This window comes from Crinia signifera, chromosome 5, assembly GCF_055691185.1.
Source record: "Crinia signifera chromosome 5, ASM5569118v1, whole genome shotgun sequence".
Classification (NCBI taxonomy): Eukaryota; Metazoa; Chordata; class Amphibia; order Anura; family Myobatrachidae; genus Crinia; species Crinia signifera.
Window position 1 is genome coordinate 280516481 of NC_139221.1, and position 17377 is coordinate 280533857.

The following is a 17377-nucleotide window of genomic DNA, read 5'->3' on the forward strand; positions in this document are numbered from 1 at the left end:
GTCACTTCCCGGCTGTTCTCGGCAGAACGAGCCCAACAGCTAGAGATGTCGGGCTTGTTCTGCCGGGAAACCCTGTTCAATGCTGTCGGGGAAGACAGCATTGAATAGGGCCCGTCGAGCATCTCCCCCACGGGAGATGCTCGACGGCGATTAAATATCCCCCCAAGTCTCTGCTTAAGCAGGGAAGAACAGCCTCTTGGCGCATTACCCCCTTTAGCCGCTCCCACTGGTGTTTCTCTTTACTTCCAGTGCCTCCCCTTCTTTATGGGACCACTTGGACGCGTCCAGCAACGCTGGACTCCTGTAACAGACCTCACCTCCCCAAATGAAGACAACAGAACAGACTCAAATTATTATGTTTTTATTTAGACTCTTTTCTGTTCACTTTAAATTAAAGCCAATAAAAATCAGATCCCAAAATTCACTTCTCTTTGCCTTGAGTGTTAAGGAGTGGTAGAACCCCATAGATCCATACTCAGTAGTATTCTCAAATAAGGCAACAGTAACAAACAGGTATGAGAAGCGCCAGCTGAACCTCTACAGTGACAAAGGGACCACCAACGCGTTTAGCTGGTGACCCCCATTAGCACTAAAGAAGGCAACTAGCACATCTTACATGAAAATAAAGAGAAATCCAAATGAATCATGTGCAGAAAACACTTTTGGTCTCTGTTACAAAGCTCTCACTGCCTCAGTGTAGATCTGATTACAGTAAGAGACATTTGTTAGACAAGAGATAAGTAATACATGTTGTTACAGCCCTGAAACAAGCCAGAGTTTGATTCTTTGGCAGTAGTGGTTCTTTAGGCCAAGAGAGAAGCATTAGAAAGATGAAGATGTAGGTTTCATTAAGAAGCAGCTCATACAATGACGTCTTAGCTGATACTGAGCTGTGCAAATCCTATGAGCTTTCCATCATCTGGAATGTCTGACGGATCCACCCCAGAGGCCTGGAGAGAGAATTCAGAACAAAAAAAATAATTAGATTTCACTAGTCTTAAGGTGACCAAACACTAGAACGATTTTTTTTGCCGATTACCCGATTTCCCATAAATCAGACGATATATCATCTGATGTTCACCGATAATCGGTCGGAAATCGGCCAATATCGGTCAGATGCGCACTCCCGTGGATCTTTTGCTAAATCTTTTGATCTTACATGCTGCACGAAAGATCAGAAGATTTAACAAAAAGATCCAAAGGATCGCACATGGGATCTTAAGAAAAATCTTGGGAAAGATGTGCGCTTACCTGAAATCTTTTGTCCAAAACGGAAAAAAGATTTCAAGGCTAATTTATGCGCACATCTTAAGATCGCAGATCTTTCTAGTGTGTGGGCTCCTTTAAAGATTTCAAAATCAAGACATTTAAATGTGAACTCTGCCCTAAAACAGCGCTACCCTTAATGTAGCATGCCTTTCGGTTCATCTGCTACTGATTCTTGCTGGTGCATAGAACAACGTCACCCAGACGCAGGAATTTAAATGGATTTTTGTTTCACAGGTACTGTGACACAGAAAACGCAATTTTCAAACAAAACTATTTTTATTTTGTTTGTTTGAAAGTATAGGTTAGACAATGACAGCATCTTAATTGTGAGGACCCTAAGGGTAATACCTTATTTTCTGCATTGAGAGCTGTTTATCTTCTTTTTTAATATTGTGTAATCATCTTGTAATCATCTTTATTTGTGATTATACTTTTGAATATTCGAACTTATTTTCTGCATTGAGAGCTGTTTATCTTCTTTTTTAATATTGTGTAATCATCTTGTAATCATCTTTATTTGTGATTATACTTTTGAATATTCTAACTATCTTCCTTATGTGGATTATTATTTTTTTTAAGTAATATTTATTTACTTATATTGTGGGTACTCTTTTTCTAGAACGGCGCCCATCGCGACCATCGAATGCACTAAAAATCGGGTGCGATGCGATGGCCGCGATTTCCCATAGGGACCAATGTTAAAAATGAGATTGGACCCGATTTTAGTGTTCAATGCCTCAATGCCCGCGATTTTTACATAGGAAACAATGTTAAATGGGCCACAGAGCCCAAATAGTCACCGTGAAGTCTGAAATGGCACCCACAATTGATAACGCCACCCCACGATCAACGTCAACCCGAAGCGTGGCGAGCGCAGTGAGCCCGCGAGGGGCGGCGGTACGCGTCCTCCAACCTTTTCATGCCCCACTATCCACGTCGGCGTGGAGTTGAGAATAGAATAGTGTGGCGAGCGCAGCGAGCCACCGAGCCCGAAGCGTGGCGAGCGCAGCGAGCCCCGCGAGGAGACGCGGATACCTTCACAGTTATACGCGTCCCCTCGCGGGCTTCACAGGTGTCCGTGGCGACGCGGACACCTGTGAAGCCCGCGAAGGGACGCGTTTACCTGTGAAGGTATCCGCGTCCCCTCGCCACGCTTCGGGCTCGCCACACTATTCTATTCTCAACTCCACGCCGACGTGGATAGTGGGGCATGAAAAGGTCGGAGGACGCGTACCGCCGCCCCTCGCGGGCTCACTGCGCTTGCCACGCTTCGGGTTGACGTTGATCGTGGGGTGGCGTTAACAATTGTGGGGGCCATTTCAGAGTTCAAGGGCACTATTAGGGCTCTGTGGCCCATTTAACATTGTTTCCTATGGCCAAATCGCGGGCATTGAGGCATTTAACAGTAAAATCGCGGTCAATCAACGTTTTAACATTGATCCCTATGGGAAAATCGCGGGCATCGCGTCGCACCCGTTTTTTATGTACCCGCGATGGCCGCGATTTTTTACCCCCGACGCCCGCGATTCCAATCGCGGGCGCCGTTCTAGGTAAAGAGTACCATATTGTGTTCTACGTGTTCATCCCCTACTGTCCACTCTATTACAGAAACACGGGAGCCAGGGCTCAGCACCTTCTTTTTAACAAAACAATTGCACCTTCAATTTCAACTTATACTATACATGTTATAGAACTCGCTTAGTCTTAAACCCTCCAAGCCCCTCCCTGTTAGGTTAACAAGTATCCCGCCTACTGTCTATTATACAGAGTCTCCCCTGCCTTATTTGGAAATATCGCCTGTCCATTACAGTTAACTGTCTATTCCTCCCATGTATTTCTGTACAATCTCAACCTTGATTGGCCTCCAACGGGTTCACCCATCTCTTCCAGATCTTATAGAACTTTAGTTCCGTCCGTCTAGTTAGATGTATATATTTCTCGTGTTCCATGGTCAATTTTAACAGGGCTAACCACATGGGCACCTCGGATCCTTCCTTCACCATCCATTTTCTATCTATACATATCTTAGCCAGGGTGCGTAAGTTAATTTAAAGAATATAATAATCATAACAACAATATCAATGTGCAGGGTAGACAACGTTTCAGGGATCAGGGGCCCCATCGTCAGGTCAGAAATAGCACAGCTATTGTACTATTTCTGACCTGACGACAGGGCCCCCGAGACCCGAAACGTTGTCGACCCAGCACATGGATTAAATATCCTCACCTTCAACCTTTACCAAGTCTCCGAGTGCCGCTTATTTGCCTGTGTCTATATTGCTGAGGCCTCATCCCCTCGTGTTGGAGGGCACCGGAGCAAGTGTATTCCTCCAATTTTTCTTATGCTCTTTGAAAAACGTTTCCCTTATTGAGTGCTGCCTACACCGTATACCTGTCTACATACTCCCATTGGAAGGCACCAAGGGTCGTTGGTTATTGTGCCGTGGAGTGCCGGTTATATCTTTGCATATCACATATCTATAGGAGTGCATAGGTGTGGTTCCTAGTCTACTCCCGTCTATATACCATAAACAAGGTGTAGGCACACTTTCCACCCAGATGGAAGTTGCCTTCTTTTCTGTTGTGGGGGAGCTATTAAAAATAATTATTCTTTGAAGCTCAGTCATATCCACCACCATAGAGGAGTACCAATATACTGATAACCTAAACAGTGTTTCAGAGATTATCCTTTTACCCCTGATGAAGTCTTATATTGAGACAAAACGCGTTGAGTATGCCACTTCTTTGATTACAAACAACTGGAGCTGTCAAAAATATGTAATTTTTATAAATGTTTTTATAATTATTTGAATTCTTGGTTGTTTTGTAATTATGGAATAAATTCTACAATACTGGGCGCTAGTTACACTATTGTTTTGGGGAGATAGATAGATAGATATTAGTACTAAATAAGGAAAACCTGTAGGATGCATACTAGTTCATGATAACATATATATATTTTTTAAATAAATTCATCTTATGCGTAATCCCAGCGCATAAGTGTATGGGCAGCATAAGTACGATGTCCATCGAATCCGATCACATTTTTGGGTGCAAAAGTCAGCACCCGATGTCGAATGCCATCTTTCGATGGCACATCGGGTGCTGGAAGAGGACGGACAGGGGGCAGCGGAGTAGTGTATGCAAGCAGTAGCGCTTGCGGGCGGCGGGAGTCAACGGTGGTAGAAGGTTTGTTTAAAACATTGGGCTGTCCTGTGATTGGCTGAGCTCTCTCAACTAATCACAGGGAAGCCCAGTATTTTAAACAATTCTCCCGCCACCACTGGCTCCCGCAAGCGCTACTGCTAGCACTACACTACTCCGCTGCCCCCTGCTACGAGACGCAGGTACGCCACCAGCGGTGCCTATTGCCCCCTCTTCCCAAACCCCACTCCGCTGAATGCGTCCCCTCTGCCCCCCACCCCCGGATTGTATTTGAGCGATAGAGTCGATAGATCTTATGTGCAGCACATATCTGTCGACACGACATTCGACGGCGCGCCCCCGCATCGCGTCGAAAAGTCCCTTAAAAATGCATGCAATCATTCAATTTATCAGCCAGAATTGGTCGAAATCGAATGATTGTATATAATATCTCACAAGTGTATAGGCAGCATTACAGGCATTATGTCTGACTTCCTGTATGCCAAGACACTGATACTACAGAGAGAGTAGGACATTCACATCTCACGTACCAACTTGAAGGTGACTGATCTGTTAGTCTGCGGCTCTTCCACAATCTTCTGTAAATTTGCTGCAACTGAGAGCAGAGGACATGTTGGACTTCGTGACTCAGAGAATACATAAGCAAATGGGTCTTCCTTAACCCTTTGAGTGCCAATATGTTGAGAGATGTGCAAAACGTCTGCTAAAGATACGCGTGTCACCCACAGCGACTGGTTTTAAACTTCACTTAATTGACTTCAGATCATTGCCGGCAATACCTAAAGTGATTCTTATTCCTCAACTACGACACTGGCATTTTTAGCGGATATTTTGCAAAACTCACAGCAACACTGGCACTCAAAGAATTAAATAGGACCATCATACTGTACATATACAGGTTGAGTATCCCTTATCCAAAATGCTCAGGACCAGGAGAATTTTGGTTAACGGATTATTCCGTATTTCAGAATATTTTAATATTTCAAGGATGTATCCTGAGGTATCTTGCTTTTATGTTGTATAAACACATGAAATACACAGGAATATATTTTATTTGTTCAAAAAACAAGGTTTCAAAACATGAAACAAATTGTGTGTACTATCTCAGGCACTGAATTTGAACACTAAGCATTCATTTTCTTGTACTTATATAGTGCCAGTTACATATCATATCCTCAGTAGTGCCAGTTACATATCATGTCCCCAGTAGTGCTGTTACATATCATATCCTCAGTAGTGCCAGTTACATATCATGTCCCCAGTAGTGCTGTTACATATCATATCCTCAGTAGTGCCAGTTACATATCATATCCTCAGTAGTGGCAGTTACAGATCATGTCCCCAGTAGTGCTGTTACATATCATATCCTCAGTAGTGCTGTAACAGTAGTAAGTTTTTAGCAAACAAATTATTTTTTTTCACTTTCTGGAATTTATGGTTTTCGGAATAATTCGGATAAGGGATACTCAACCTTTAGTACAAGGCAATGCTATTACAACACATCTTGTATATGTAATTACAGAAGCACACTTTGCACTGCTGTATATTTCAGGTGGTTATGGAACCAAACACATACAATCCTGTGGCGAACAATGTCCTGCCCAAGCAATATAAAACTCTATACCGTACAGGGAGCACACGACAGAGGCGTTATTATTTCTGTTACACACAGATAGTAAAATACACCTTCAATTCTGCAATACAGCACAAACAAAACAGTAAAATCTCAGACAAGTGATTTTATACTATTTATGTACAGATACTTTGGGCAGTATTCAATGAGAAATATCGCCGTGTGCAGCGAATCCTGTTTAGGATTCGCTGCACACTCGCTGTGTTCCGGAGGGCTGGCTGCAACTCGCTCTCTCCGTATTCAATGTCGGAGGGGCGAGTAGCCCCTCGCGGCGAATCTTAACCCCTGCAGCGGACGAGCGTCCGCGGCAGGGAGCCGTGTGTCGGTGGCAGGCAGGGAGATTAAAGTCTCCCTGCCTGCCCCAGAACGTATGTGGGGGGGAGGTGGGCTCCCCGGGACCCAGGCAGCACAAGCTGCCCCCCTCCCAGAGCCAGCAGGGGACCGGGTATATTCACTGCTCCCGATCATGCATATGTAATGATCGGGTGCAGTGAATATATGAATATCTGCTGGCTGCTCTGTGTAAAAAAATATATATATATATTTTTTAAAATTAAATATATATTCATGTGCTATAAGCACAAAACCTGTCACGTTTTAATTCTCTCACCCTATCACATTCCCCCTGTATTCTTTATAATAGGCACTATACAGCCAATTCATGTATAAAGCTGTCTGACAAGTCCGTGCTCATTATTTTAGTGCAGTGGTTCTCAAACTGTGGGTCCTGACCCCAAAGTGAGTCCCAACCTTCTCAGCATGGGGTCATGACCCCATGTTGCTGACCGTCAGGCTGATGACTTTTCTAATCTCAGTCAGTGTTTCAAGGAGTCTGAACAATCTGTTGAACTGTGTTATTTTAGACTCGTCACATCATTTTGTGCCTCCACAATGCTGCCATGTATGTGCTGTCTGCTGACTACACATGTGATGTGATGACCTGCTGCAGTAACTTGCTGGGGTCCTGTCATTATTTTTATTGTCTGATGGGGTCCCAGAGCAAAAATAGTTTGAGGACCCCTGTTTTAGTGCATGTTATTTGATCTCTATGTAAGGAGAATTACACATAAATGTAACAATACAGGTGCTCATATTTCCAAAAGAGGAGATCAAAATAGTCAGGGTGCACAGTCTTTAACCAATAACTATTTTGCTGAATACACAACAGAACGATCCACAAGAGCAGCTGTAAAACATTGCAGTAGTAGAAACTCTCAGAGAGTAACAATAGTACTTGCAGACAACCTACTCTCCACATCATCCTCCTGAATAAAACAATAGTGTAAAAATCTATTTGAGCTTCTCATTTCCAACACTAAATGTTGACGCAGTGTGCACAGGGCTCCGTACAACCTTCTCACGGAGGAGGTGGTGGTGGTAAGTGCTATATACACTGTACAAAAGAACTAAAAGAGAACAGGTAGATATACTGCACTCCAACCCCTTCTGTGCACTGCCTCTGTAATCACTCCCCTGGAGAACCCCCATTGGCTACAGGACACACATCAGAGATAACCAATCAGATTCAATGGATACAAATACAGCAGCAGTGGCCTAAAATTTTGAAAATGACACAAGAATTGGTTTTCAAAAGCCCCTAGCTGATTGTCAGTGACCAGCCTGTTATAGATAGAGTAGGCCTATGCTTGCAAAACAGACCCTTACTGCTTGTTCTGCACAAGAAACAAAACTGATGTGGGCGGGGAAAAAAAGGAATTTTGTTACTCACTTAAGTCACTAAAAATGTCCAATAGCCACACCTCTTGCACACAGACTATTTCACAGACACCTATTTATAAGCAACACACTTTTTTATTACGAGCACAGTACCTATTACTAAGTCTCTTCCATCTACAAGGCCAGCTGATACGAGTTCTTGTGACACACCATCGGCTGTATCTGTAAAGAGAGACATTGATAATCCGTCAGTTATTGAATGTTCCCTATATTTAAAAATGTGATAAAGGGAAATTGGGAATACATGCTCTTCATTCAGGGCAATAGTAACATAACGTTCACCCTTTCCTTTAGCACAGTGGTGTCAAACTCATTGCCCTCCAGCTGTTAGGGAACTACACATCCCAGCATGCCCTGACACATTTTATATAATGGATTGCTAAAACTGTGGCAGGGCATGCTGGGATGTGTAGTTCCACAACAGCTTGAGGGCAATGAGTTTGACACCACTGCTTTAGCACAATGGTTTGATACAAAGAGGCTTATTTGCAATCAGTGCTAATCTGCAATCACACAAAGATCCATAGTGAAGTCCTTGTGTCCTTCAATGTTTGTGTGATGCTTTTACAATCTCAAATCAGCCCGCCCCCCCCCCCCCCCAAAAAGCTCTACTTATAAATTCTAAATTATACAGAGCAGCACAAAGGTGTTTTATAGCCACAGAGCCACCTAACGCAATGCAGCATTATTGTTTTCTATTAGAAAACTGATGGTTTCGGAAACAGCCGTACACCATCTCCTGTTAACTTTCAGGTGACACCACAATAGGTCACGATTCATATTCAAATCCTCAAACAACAAACATAAGGAGGACTCAGTCAACGACCAAATTATTGGAAAAGGTATGGCATGATCCAGTGAGCAATCTTTGTACATGCATCAATTACATTTTTCCTGTTTGTAGGAAGATTCAGAATTAATCTCTCACCTCTTCCAGGAGTAAACTCAAACCGAATATCATTGAGTTCTCGTTTTGTGTTTCTGAGGGGACAATTCAAAAGAATATATAAAGAACAACAATATAAAATGTGTGAAATAAAATAAAAAGAGATTTGGATTAAAACTGTGGCAATATTGTGCAGTTTTCTCATTAGCTTCTGCTGACTGTCACTTATGCTCAAGTGTTGGTGATTACACATACCACACCATGAAATGCCTCAATCACAAAACAAATGTCACACTAAAGGTGTGTACACACTTGTACAATTTAGACGATGTATACAATTTAGACTATGTATACAATTTAGACTATCTGCATACAATTTAGACTATATAGTGCAGATCTGCACTATATAGTCTATGCAGCCAAGACTTTCTGGCTGCGATTCGGAAGGGCGCAACGGGATCGCAAAGGTTAAAACCCATACAATCTGCATGAGATCCAGATGAGATTTTGACTATATAGTCAAAATCTCATGCACATTGTACAAGTGTGTACACACCATAACTATTGCAGGTAAATATCAGACTGTATAACATAACTAGGATAACCTTAATTTTCTGTGCAGAGACATAATAAGGAAAAACAAGATTGTTGGGTTTGTAAATTATAAGCTGTCCCTTATAAGTGACAAGCTCACGGAATGCATTATATTACTGAAAGGCTTAAAAAATGAAGATAACCGGATTGCCGCACAATATTTGTACTGAAACTAAGTATATTAGTTACCATAAACATTGGACACGCCCATGTTATGACTAATGTATGTAATGTTCAGTAAAAAAGCAGATGGTTTAGTCTCTGTAAAATTTAGGAACCGCCCATTTTGGATTTTAAACCGATTACTGCTCTGACCCATTCACAAACTCGCATGTATTTATACCACCAGAAAGAAGGGTAAATATACACCATTGATGAATATGTGAATGGGTCTCTGTTCTGTGAACCGAAGCATAATATATAATTGGTTTATTTTATGGTGCAAAGCTAGCCACAACTAATACAATACACTCCTACAGTGCAGTCAGTTTCTACCAAGGCTTCCCAGACATCATAGCTTGTGTGACCTATAGAGTAAGCAATCTTTTTGACCAATCAAATCAGATTGTGAAACATTTGTTTGATATGATCATTACCATCCATCCATGATTACATTATAGGGGCCTCGTGTGACCAGATTACTCAGCTGTAAAACGCAGCCGCCTAACAACTAAATCACATGTTCTGCATGGCCAACATGGCTGAAGTCTCAGGTCACGCATTGAGGTATATTCACTGACTGTTTGTATGGTGAGGATGGCTTGTTTTCGCCAAGGATCGCCAAAAACAAGCCATCCTTGCCATCAAACCCGCTCGCCGTATTCCATGTTCCAGCAAAATCCTTGCCATCAAAGGACGGCGAGGGTTCCCTTAAAAAGAGAGGTTCGCCGCAAATGCAGCAAGCCGCTTTATTGTGTGGCGAATTCTACACTCTCGGGGAACAGGTGAGGTGGAAACGGCGAGTGAGCTGGGACACCATTGAATACTCTGACGGCGAGCTATCGGCACTGCCCGCTGTATAGCTCGCCTTCAGGGTAACAACTCCAACCAGCACCAGTCTTTTTCAATGTGACAAACGATTACATTTCAGCTTCAATTCTGGCTAGAACTTCTGGTTTAACAAGGAAGGCAGACATCAACTGTGATTTACTATTGTGAATAGCATTTCATTTTATTTCAGTATTCTGGTAATTTGTGGTATAACCCGCAGCTGTCTCTATTACTACAGGATGTGGCAGGGAGTGGTGTTGCAGCACAACTATGCATTGGCTCACAGCTATTAAAAATAGTCAACTACTGTATATCAACCATAAAATGCCACCCAAATATTGGTGGATTGAATGAAACATGAACTGTGCAAATATTTTTAATGAGGCCCATAAGATATTACACAGTTCTCGCCTATACATCCAGCATACAATGTGCCTGTGACAGATTGTACAGGGATCCGTCTCTAGCAGGACTCATGAACCTGACTGAGATGGAAATGAAACCTACCTTAATCGTAATACTAAACTAATAACAGCTTTCACTTCTTCTGAAGTAGGAGGCACAGGAGCTGCAGGAGTGGCCTGGGTAAATAACAGACATGCATTTATTTACTGTAGATTCAACATAAAAAAATCAGATGTAATAAGTACATTGTTAGTATATAATATTAATAATCTATCGCTCACCAATTCATAAAATTTAATATGAGACCTGGACACCAGGAAATCGCCTACCCTAAATATAGCTTAGCACACATCTCTACGTGTGTATGCCCCTTAAAAACACAAGTGTAAGATATGGCTTCCGATGTTCCCGATATAGTGAACATCGGAAGCCATATCGCATGCAAATCGCAAGCTTTTTTAGGGCTTGCGAGCCCGATGCGCTGCCGATGCGCGCTCCCGTGTGAGCGCAAATCGGCAGCTAGATAAAGAGGGCAGGCAAGACTATATAGTGCAGATCTGCACTATGTAGTGTGAATTGTGCCCCTCTAGCGATCTGATCGCATCGGGACTCGTGTCTCACGGCAGGATCTGCCGTGTGTACACACCTTAACTCTTTCCATGCAAGGCTTATTTTACATTGAATTAGGTACTTGTGTAGTTTTACGGCGCTCGATATATCGGATGCGATCCGAATCGATTTTTGACCTGTTCATAACCCCACTATCCACTACGCATGAAGTTGATTTTATATAGTGTGGCGAGCGCAGTAATCCACGTCCACTCGCCTCGCTGCGCTCGCCACACTATATAAAATCAGCTCCATGCGGAGTGGATAGTGGGGTTATGAACAAGTCAAAAATCGCTTCGGATTACATCAATATATCAGCCAAGATCGCATTTGATATATCGGCCGATATTGCATCCGATATATCAGGCGCCGTGAAACTACACAAGTACCTTGAATTATTAATTATACCCTTTCTGTCCCCTTATAAAGCTCATAGCAGTACTGTTGATAGAGGGCACTTTATTTATATGATCACCAGGAAGAGCTTCTACCTCTATATAAAGCAGGTCTACTTTTATGTCAGTGGGCAACTCCAGTCACCAAAACGTAATAGTAGCAAATAGGCATATAACTGACTTTCCATAAAGGTCTGTCCTTCCTCCTACAGAGGTGGGAATCCCATTGTTACTTACCTGTCCCTGTGTTGGGACCGGGACAGACACTTGGGAAGGTGGAACTTGGCCAGATGGTTGAGGTAGATTTGCTGTGGGCTGTGCTGGAGTCTGGAGAAAAGTGGCACTTGGCTCTGTTGCAGGAAAGAGCTGAAGGACAAAGTAAGTACGTTTTATTTATATAGCGTACTTTCTCCAACACAAGGCCGTATACAGACATGAAAACAATGCACAAAGACAGGAATATTAGCAGCAGGCCTCACATACCGCTCCCAGCATCTTACTGCATTAAGGAGTTTAAATTAATGTTTTATTCTTCACATTGTTTAAATAAAATAATATATCTACCTAAACAAATAAATAAAGATGCAATGACTTCAAGACTCAAACCACAGAAGAGCATACAGCACTAGGGTGGCCAATCCCGGGATCGGGATCGGCGGGATCCCGGGATTTGGCCCCCAAAACGCCGGGATTTCAATCCCGGGATTGGAATTTCCAATCCCGGGATTTCGGGATTAAACTGCGCATGCGCAGTTTAATGCCGGGCAGCGTCTGAGCACTCAGACGCTGCCCGGCTTCCCCATACCCCGCAGTGCGCAGCGTGACGAGGTCACGCTGCGAGGTCACGCTGCGCAGGGCACACGGCACAGCCGCACATCCACGGCTGCCCGCCCGCCCAGCGCTCCCGGCCACCCAGCGCTGACGGCCACCCGCCCGCCCACCCAGCACTGACGGCCGGCCACCCGCCCTCCCACCCAGCACTCACGGCCGGCCACCCGCCCGCCCACCCAGCGCTAAAGGGCACCCAGCGCTCCGTAACAACCACCCACCCAGCGGTTCCTGACAACCACCCACCGGTCCCTGACAACCACCCACCCACCCACCCAGCGCTCGGGCGGCCAGGGTGTTTTTTATTATTAGGAACGCCAATCCCGGGATCCCGGGAATCCCGGGATTGAGCATTTTTCAATCCCGAATCCCGGGATTGAAAAAATGCCCCGGGATTGGCATCCCTATACAGCACACTAGCGATCTTTATAGTGATTTCTTAAAAATATATACTAAAATTACTCAAAGACCTTCTTATGATGGATTTCTAGTAAGCGCTACATTATATATAGCTGTATAAGACACATTGTACACCTTACAGCATTCCATACTAACTGTATATAACACACCGTACACCAGGCTTACAGCATTTCATACCAACTGAATAAGACACACTGTACACCTTACAGAATTACACAGCAACTGTATGAGACAGTCACCCTCCTCATACAGGAAGTACTGAGCACAGCATAGTTACTACTACTACTAATAGTGCTACTCACCTCAGAGTTCTGCAACGACTCTTTCACACGTGGAGACTGTAAAATGCATAGAGAAGTTCAGTTATGCAGTATTTCTATATTAGAGAACAGGCGATGGTACATAAAAAAATTCATCATCCCATGAGCATGACATAAGATGTACACATCAGACAACACATTTCATTCCTCTTGAGGAAGACCTGAGGAAGGAGACTATGTCTCTGAAATACATTGATTGGAGAAAAACATTACTTATTGGACAGATGCACTTTGGACGCATAAGCACTCGGACAAGCAACCGGGACTTCACCCAACCCCCCCAAAAACACCTGTGGTGGTGCCGAGCATATAACTTCGGACCCCAGACTTGTTTTTGTTAGCATAGCCACTGCAGCATCCATTTAGGGTGAGGAATTTTTTGTCCTACCTACCGGGGTATTGGTGTTGTCCTATTGTATATATATGCACTTGTGATCATTTTTATGTGAAATAAATACTGTTTGTTTAAAAACTATGAAAATATAGGGTACTTGTGTATTATCTGGGCGCCCGATTTTGAAATCGTATGCCACTACCCAAGGCATGCGATACGATGCGACCCGATTTCACCCCATTTTTTCCTTGAAATTAGCTGGAGGTGCTACTGAAGACAAAATTGCGTCAATGGGACCTCTTGTCCCAGCCACAACGCCGCATTGGGGGAACAGGCAGAATCGTAGAGATCGATGAGTCGCTGTTTGAGAGTCAAGCAAATGTCGGCAGAGTTCTCCCACAGCAGTGGAGGAGTGTGCCGGGGAATGCTTCATGCTGCCTGTTGAACAACGAGATGCCACAACCCTGATGGCCGCAATTACACAGCACATCGAGCCTGGCACGACAATTGTGAGTGATTGCTGGCGTGCCTACAATACTACTGAACTTGAGCGTGCTGGATATAATCATTTGAGGGGGTCAATCACAAATACAATTTTGTTGACCCCGAGACTGGAGCACATACCCAAAATATCGAAAGACTATGGGGATGTGCAAAATGGCGGAACTAAAGCCAGCGGGGCAAAGCCCGCCATCACCTTGACTCTTATATGCAGGAGTTTGTGTGGCGAAAGTGCCTGGGGGGTGACAGCCCATTTACAGATGGAGCCGGGCTCGTCTTTGCAGGGGATGGCGATGCCAGCCGCCATCCCCTGCCACCCACCATCTGTATCTGCGAAAGAGGACGCGCACAAGATGCGCGCGCGTCCCCTTTCGCACGGTTCCCCCGGGTCCCCGCCACCTCCCCGCAAACCCCCCCCCCCCCCCTAACCCTGTCCGTCTCCCTGAAGCGGAGACGAACAGGGTCCCGTCGCCCCGCCGCACAGAAACTGAGACGCGCGTGAGACGCACGCGCGTCTCAGTCAGATGGACGCCGGGCTGCTGGCGGATCGCCAGCGGTGACAGTCTGGCGATTCGCCAGCAAGAGGGAGCCCGGCTCCATCTGTACACGCATTTTACACGCACTAAGTTTGTTGATGAAGTAATTATGGGTATTCATGATTATTATATTTCTTCTTCTTGTTCTTTAATTATTGTTATATTTAATCATTATGTTTGTTTGTAATCTATTTATTGCTGATATTTCTTCATTTTGTTCTTTACATTAATACAGTTATTCCTTAACTCCTGTTGTCATTAATGTGTCAGATATGAATGATATTGGATGTTGTGAATGTGTCCACAAGACCCACAACCAGGCCACTATCAACAAGAACCCGAAGCGTGGCGAGCGCATCGAGCCCGCGAGGGGCGGCGGAACACGTCCTCCGAACCTTTCATACCCCCACTATCCACGTATGAAAAGGTCGGAGGACGCGCACCGCCGCCCCTTGCGGGCTCTCTGCGCTCGCCACGCTTCGGGTTTGCGTTGATAGTGGGGTGGCGTTAACAATGGGGGGGGGGGGGGGGGCTTTTAACAGTCATTACCCATAAGGGTGGGTATACAATTAAAAATCGGGTCGGGTCGGGGGGGGGGGGGGGGGATTTCACATAGGAATCAGGCATCTGGGTGCCTGTACGATTAAAAATCGGGTCTAATCGCTTCGCATCGTGTGCGATATGATTGTATGCGATGCGATTTTTCAACGTGCGATGAAAAAAATCAGGCGCCCAGATAATACACAAGTACCAAATATAGTTTTATATTCATTCTCTGTACATTGTTTACAACTGTTGTGCCAATCTATACATTTTGGGTTTTCTTAAAAAATAAATAATAGTGTGTACACACGGTAAGATTTGGCTTCCGATGTTCCCGATATAGGGAACATCGGAAGCCAAAATCGCATGCAAATCGTATGCTTTTTTAGGGCTTCCAAGCCCAGTGCGCTGCCGATGCGCGCTCTCGTGTGAGCGCATATCGGCAGCCAGATAGAGAGGGCAGGCAACACTATATAGTGCAGATCTGCACTATATAGTGTAAATTGTACCCCTCTGGCGTGCCGTGAGATGCGAGTCCCGATGCGATCTGATCGTGTCGGGACTTGCATCTCACGGCACACCTTAAGAGTACAGAACACTCCAGGAACCGACAACTGCCGTGTTCTGTGTCAATGTAGAACACCGCTGGAACCCACACGTGCAGTGTTCTGTGTACACCAAGAACCAGCTGATCAATCCACACAATTCAGGTTTCATTTTGAATGGCAAACGCTAGAACCGTTAAAGAGAATTGTTGGCTGTAATATCTTACATCTGACAGATATTAACAGGAGTCATTTGGATATTCATGCAATCATGAGCTTACACTAGGGATGGGGAACCTTTGGCCCTCCAGCTGTTGTTGAACTTTGCATCCCTGCAACAGTTTTAGCATGGCCAAATAGCAAAACTGTAGCAGGGCACGCAGGGATGTGTGTGGTTCAACACCAACTGGAGGGCCAAAGGTTCACCCATCACTGTCTTGTACAATGGCAGCATTATCACTACTACCTAAACAAAAAGCTATTTGACCACTCGTTACTCTCCAACTATATAGGAGTGATCACGGCTGGAAAGACCATTATACTAAATGCACACTGCTGACCAAAGGATGTAACAATTGTATCTGTCAGCTCACCCTAAGTTGTAATACAGCTGCTTTGCCTTCCTCGCTTTCCTCATCCAGCTCATCGTCACTCCATTCCCAGCCTCCATCTTCAGTTTTATGAAGACGACCGCTCGATCCTGGCACTCTCCGAACCTGTCCGTAGAAAACACCACGTCATTCCCCGATGAAACCCAAACCACAACTTGTTTATAGATTTTTAGGATGGTGTCATTTTAATAATGATTTTTAATTGATATTTCAGAGTGAATGTGGCCTACACACAGTGGCAGCAGCAGCAGCCATTTTATATTCTCAGTGCTCACTGTTTCCTAGGCTTCATTTTCTTTATGAATATTTGTTCAGGCCACAAAATGGCTGCTTGCCCTGCAAATGACTAATATGAACCTTCCTTGAGCTTAGGAAGGCTGTCTTCCTTTTTCTTAAACCCTCTAGATCGGGGGTGGCCAAAAGGTCGATCGCGGAGCTTCAGACGGTAGATTGCGATCAACTGCCTTTGTATACAGTGGAAATAGGAGCTGAAGCCTCTAAAGCTTCAGCGTTCCCAAGGATGCAGTGTGCGAATGCATGTCATGATGTAACCCGCGCACCGCACGTGAGTAGCCATTGCGCCCGGCTCAAGTGTCAGCTGCAGGATGGATCCGGCTGCTGCGGAGATCCTGACTTGCTGACCTTGTACAGTAAGATTTCAAAGTAGGGACATGCACTGCATTAGGAGGAGGGTTTTGTTATACAGATGGAGCCAGCCTTGTCCTTGCTGTGGATGGCATTTCTACCGCCATCCAAGACGGCGGCAGTCTCCCGCCAGGGGGCGCGCGCGCACGAGACGCCCGCACGCTCCGTAGCAATGGGGGAGACGCTGCCCAGCCGCCGTGATTCTGGGACGCGCGTGAGACGCACGCGAGTCCCAGTCTCTATCGCCGGCGCCACCAGCGCAAGGATAGACAAGGCCGGCTCCATCTGTATATGCTGTTATGCGGGGGGGAGGGGGAAGGGGGTCTCTTCACATGTTTAAGTTTGTACCAGTTGCTAACTCTGATGAAGTTTTGTGCTACTCCCCCCCCCCCCCCCCCCCCGCCCCCCGCC

The 17377-nt window shown here is 44.9% G+C and overlaps 1 protein-coding gene across 1 annotated transcript in view; it reads right to left on the minus strand.

Moving 5' to 3' along the window:
* Window positions 1-345: 345 nt before the first annotated feature.
* OXSR1 (oxidative stress responsive kinase 1) overlaps window positions 346-17377 on the minus strand; it is an 86259-nt gene continuing 69227 nt past the window's right edge. Inside the window, exons 11-18 of the mRNA XM_083189090.1 lie at window positions 16304-16426; window positions 13234-13269; window positions 11921-12049; window positions 10782-10855; window positions 8733-8785; window positions 7898-7966; window positions 4965-5029; window positions 346-950 (exon numbers count right to left, since the gene is read on the minus strand). Coding sequence (XP_083045216.1) covers window positions 876-950; window positions 4965-5029; window positions 7898-7966; window positions 8733-8785; window positions 10782-10855; window positions 11921-12049; window positions 13234-13269; window positions 16304-16426 — 624 coding nt within the window. The 3' untranslated portion in view covers window positions 346-875. The remainder of the gene's footprint in view (window positions 951-4964; window positions 5030-7897; window positions 7967-8732; window positions 8786-10781; window positions 10856-11920; window positions 12050-13233; window positions 13270-16303; window positions 16427-17377) is intronic.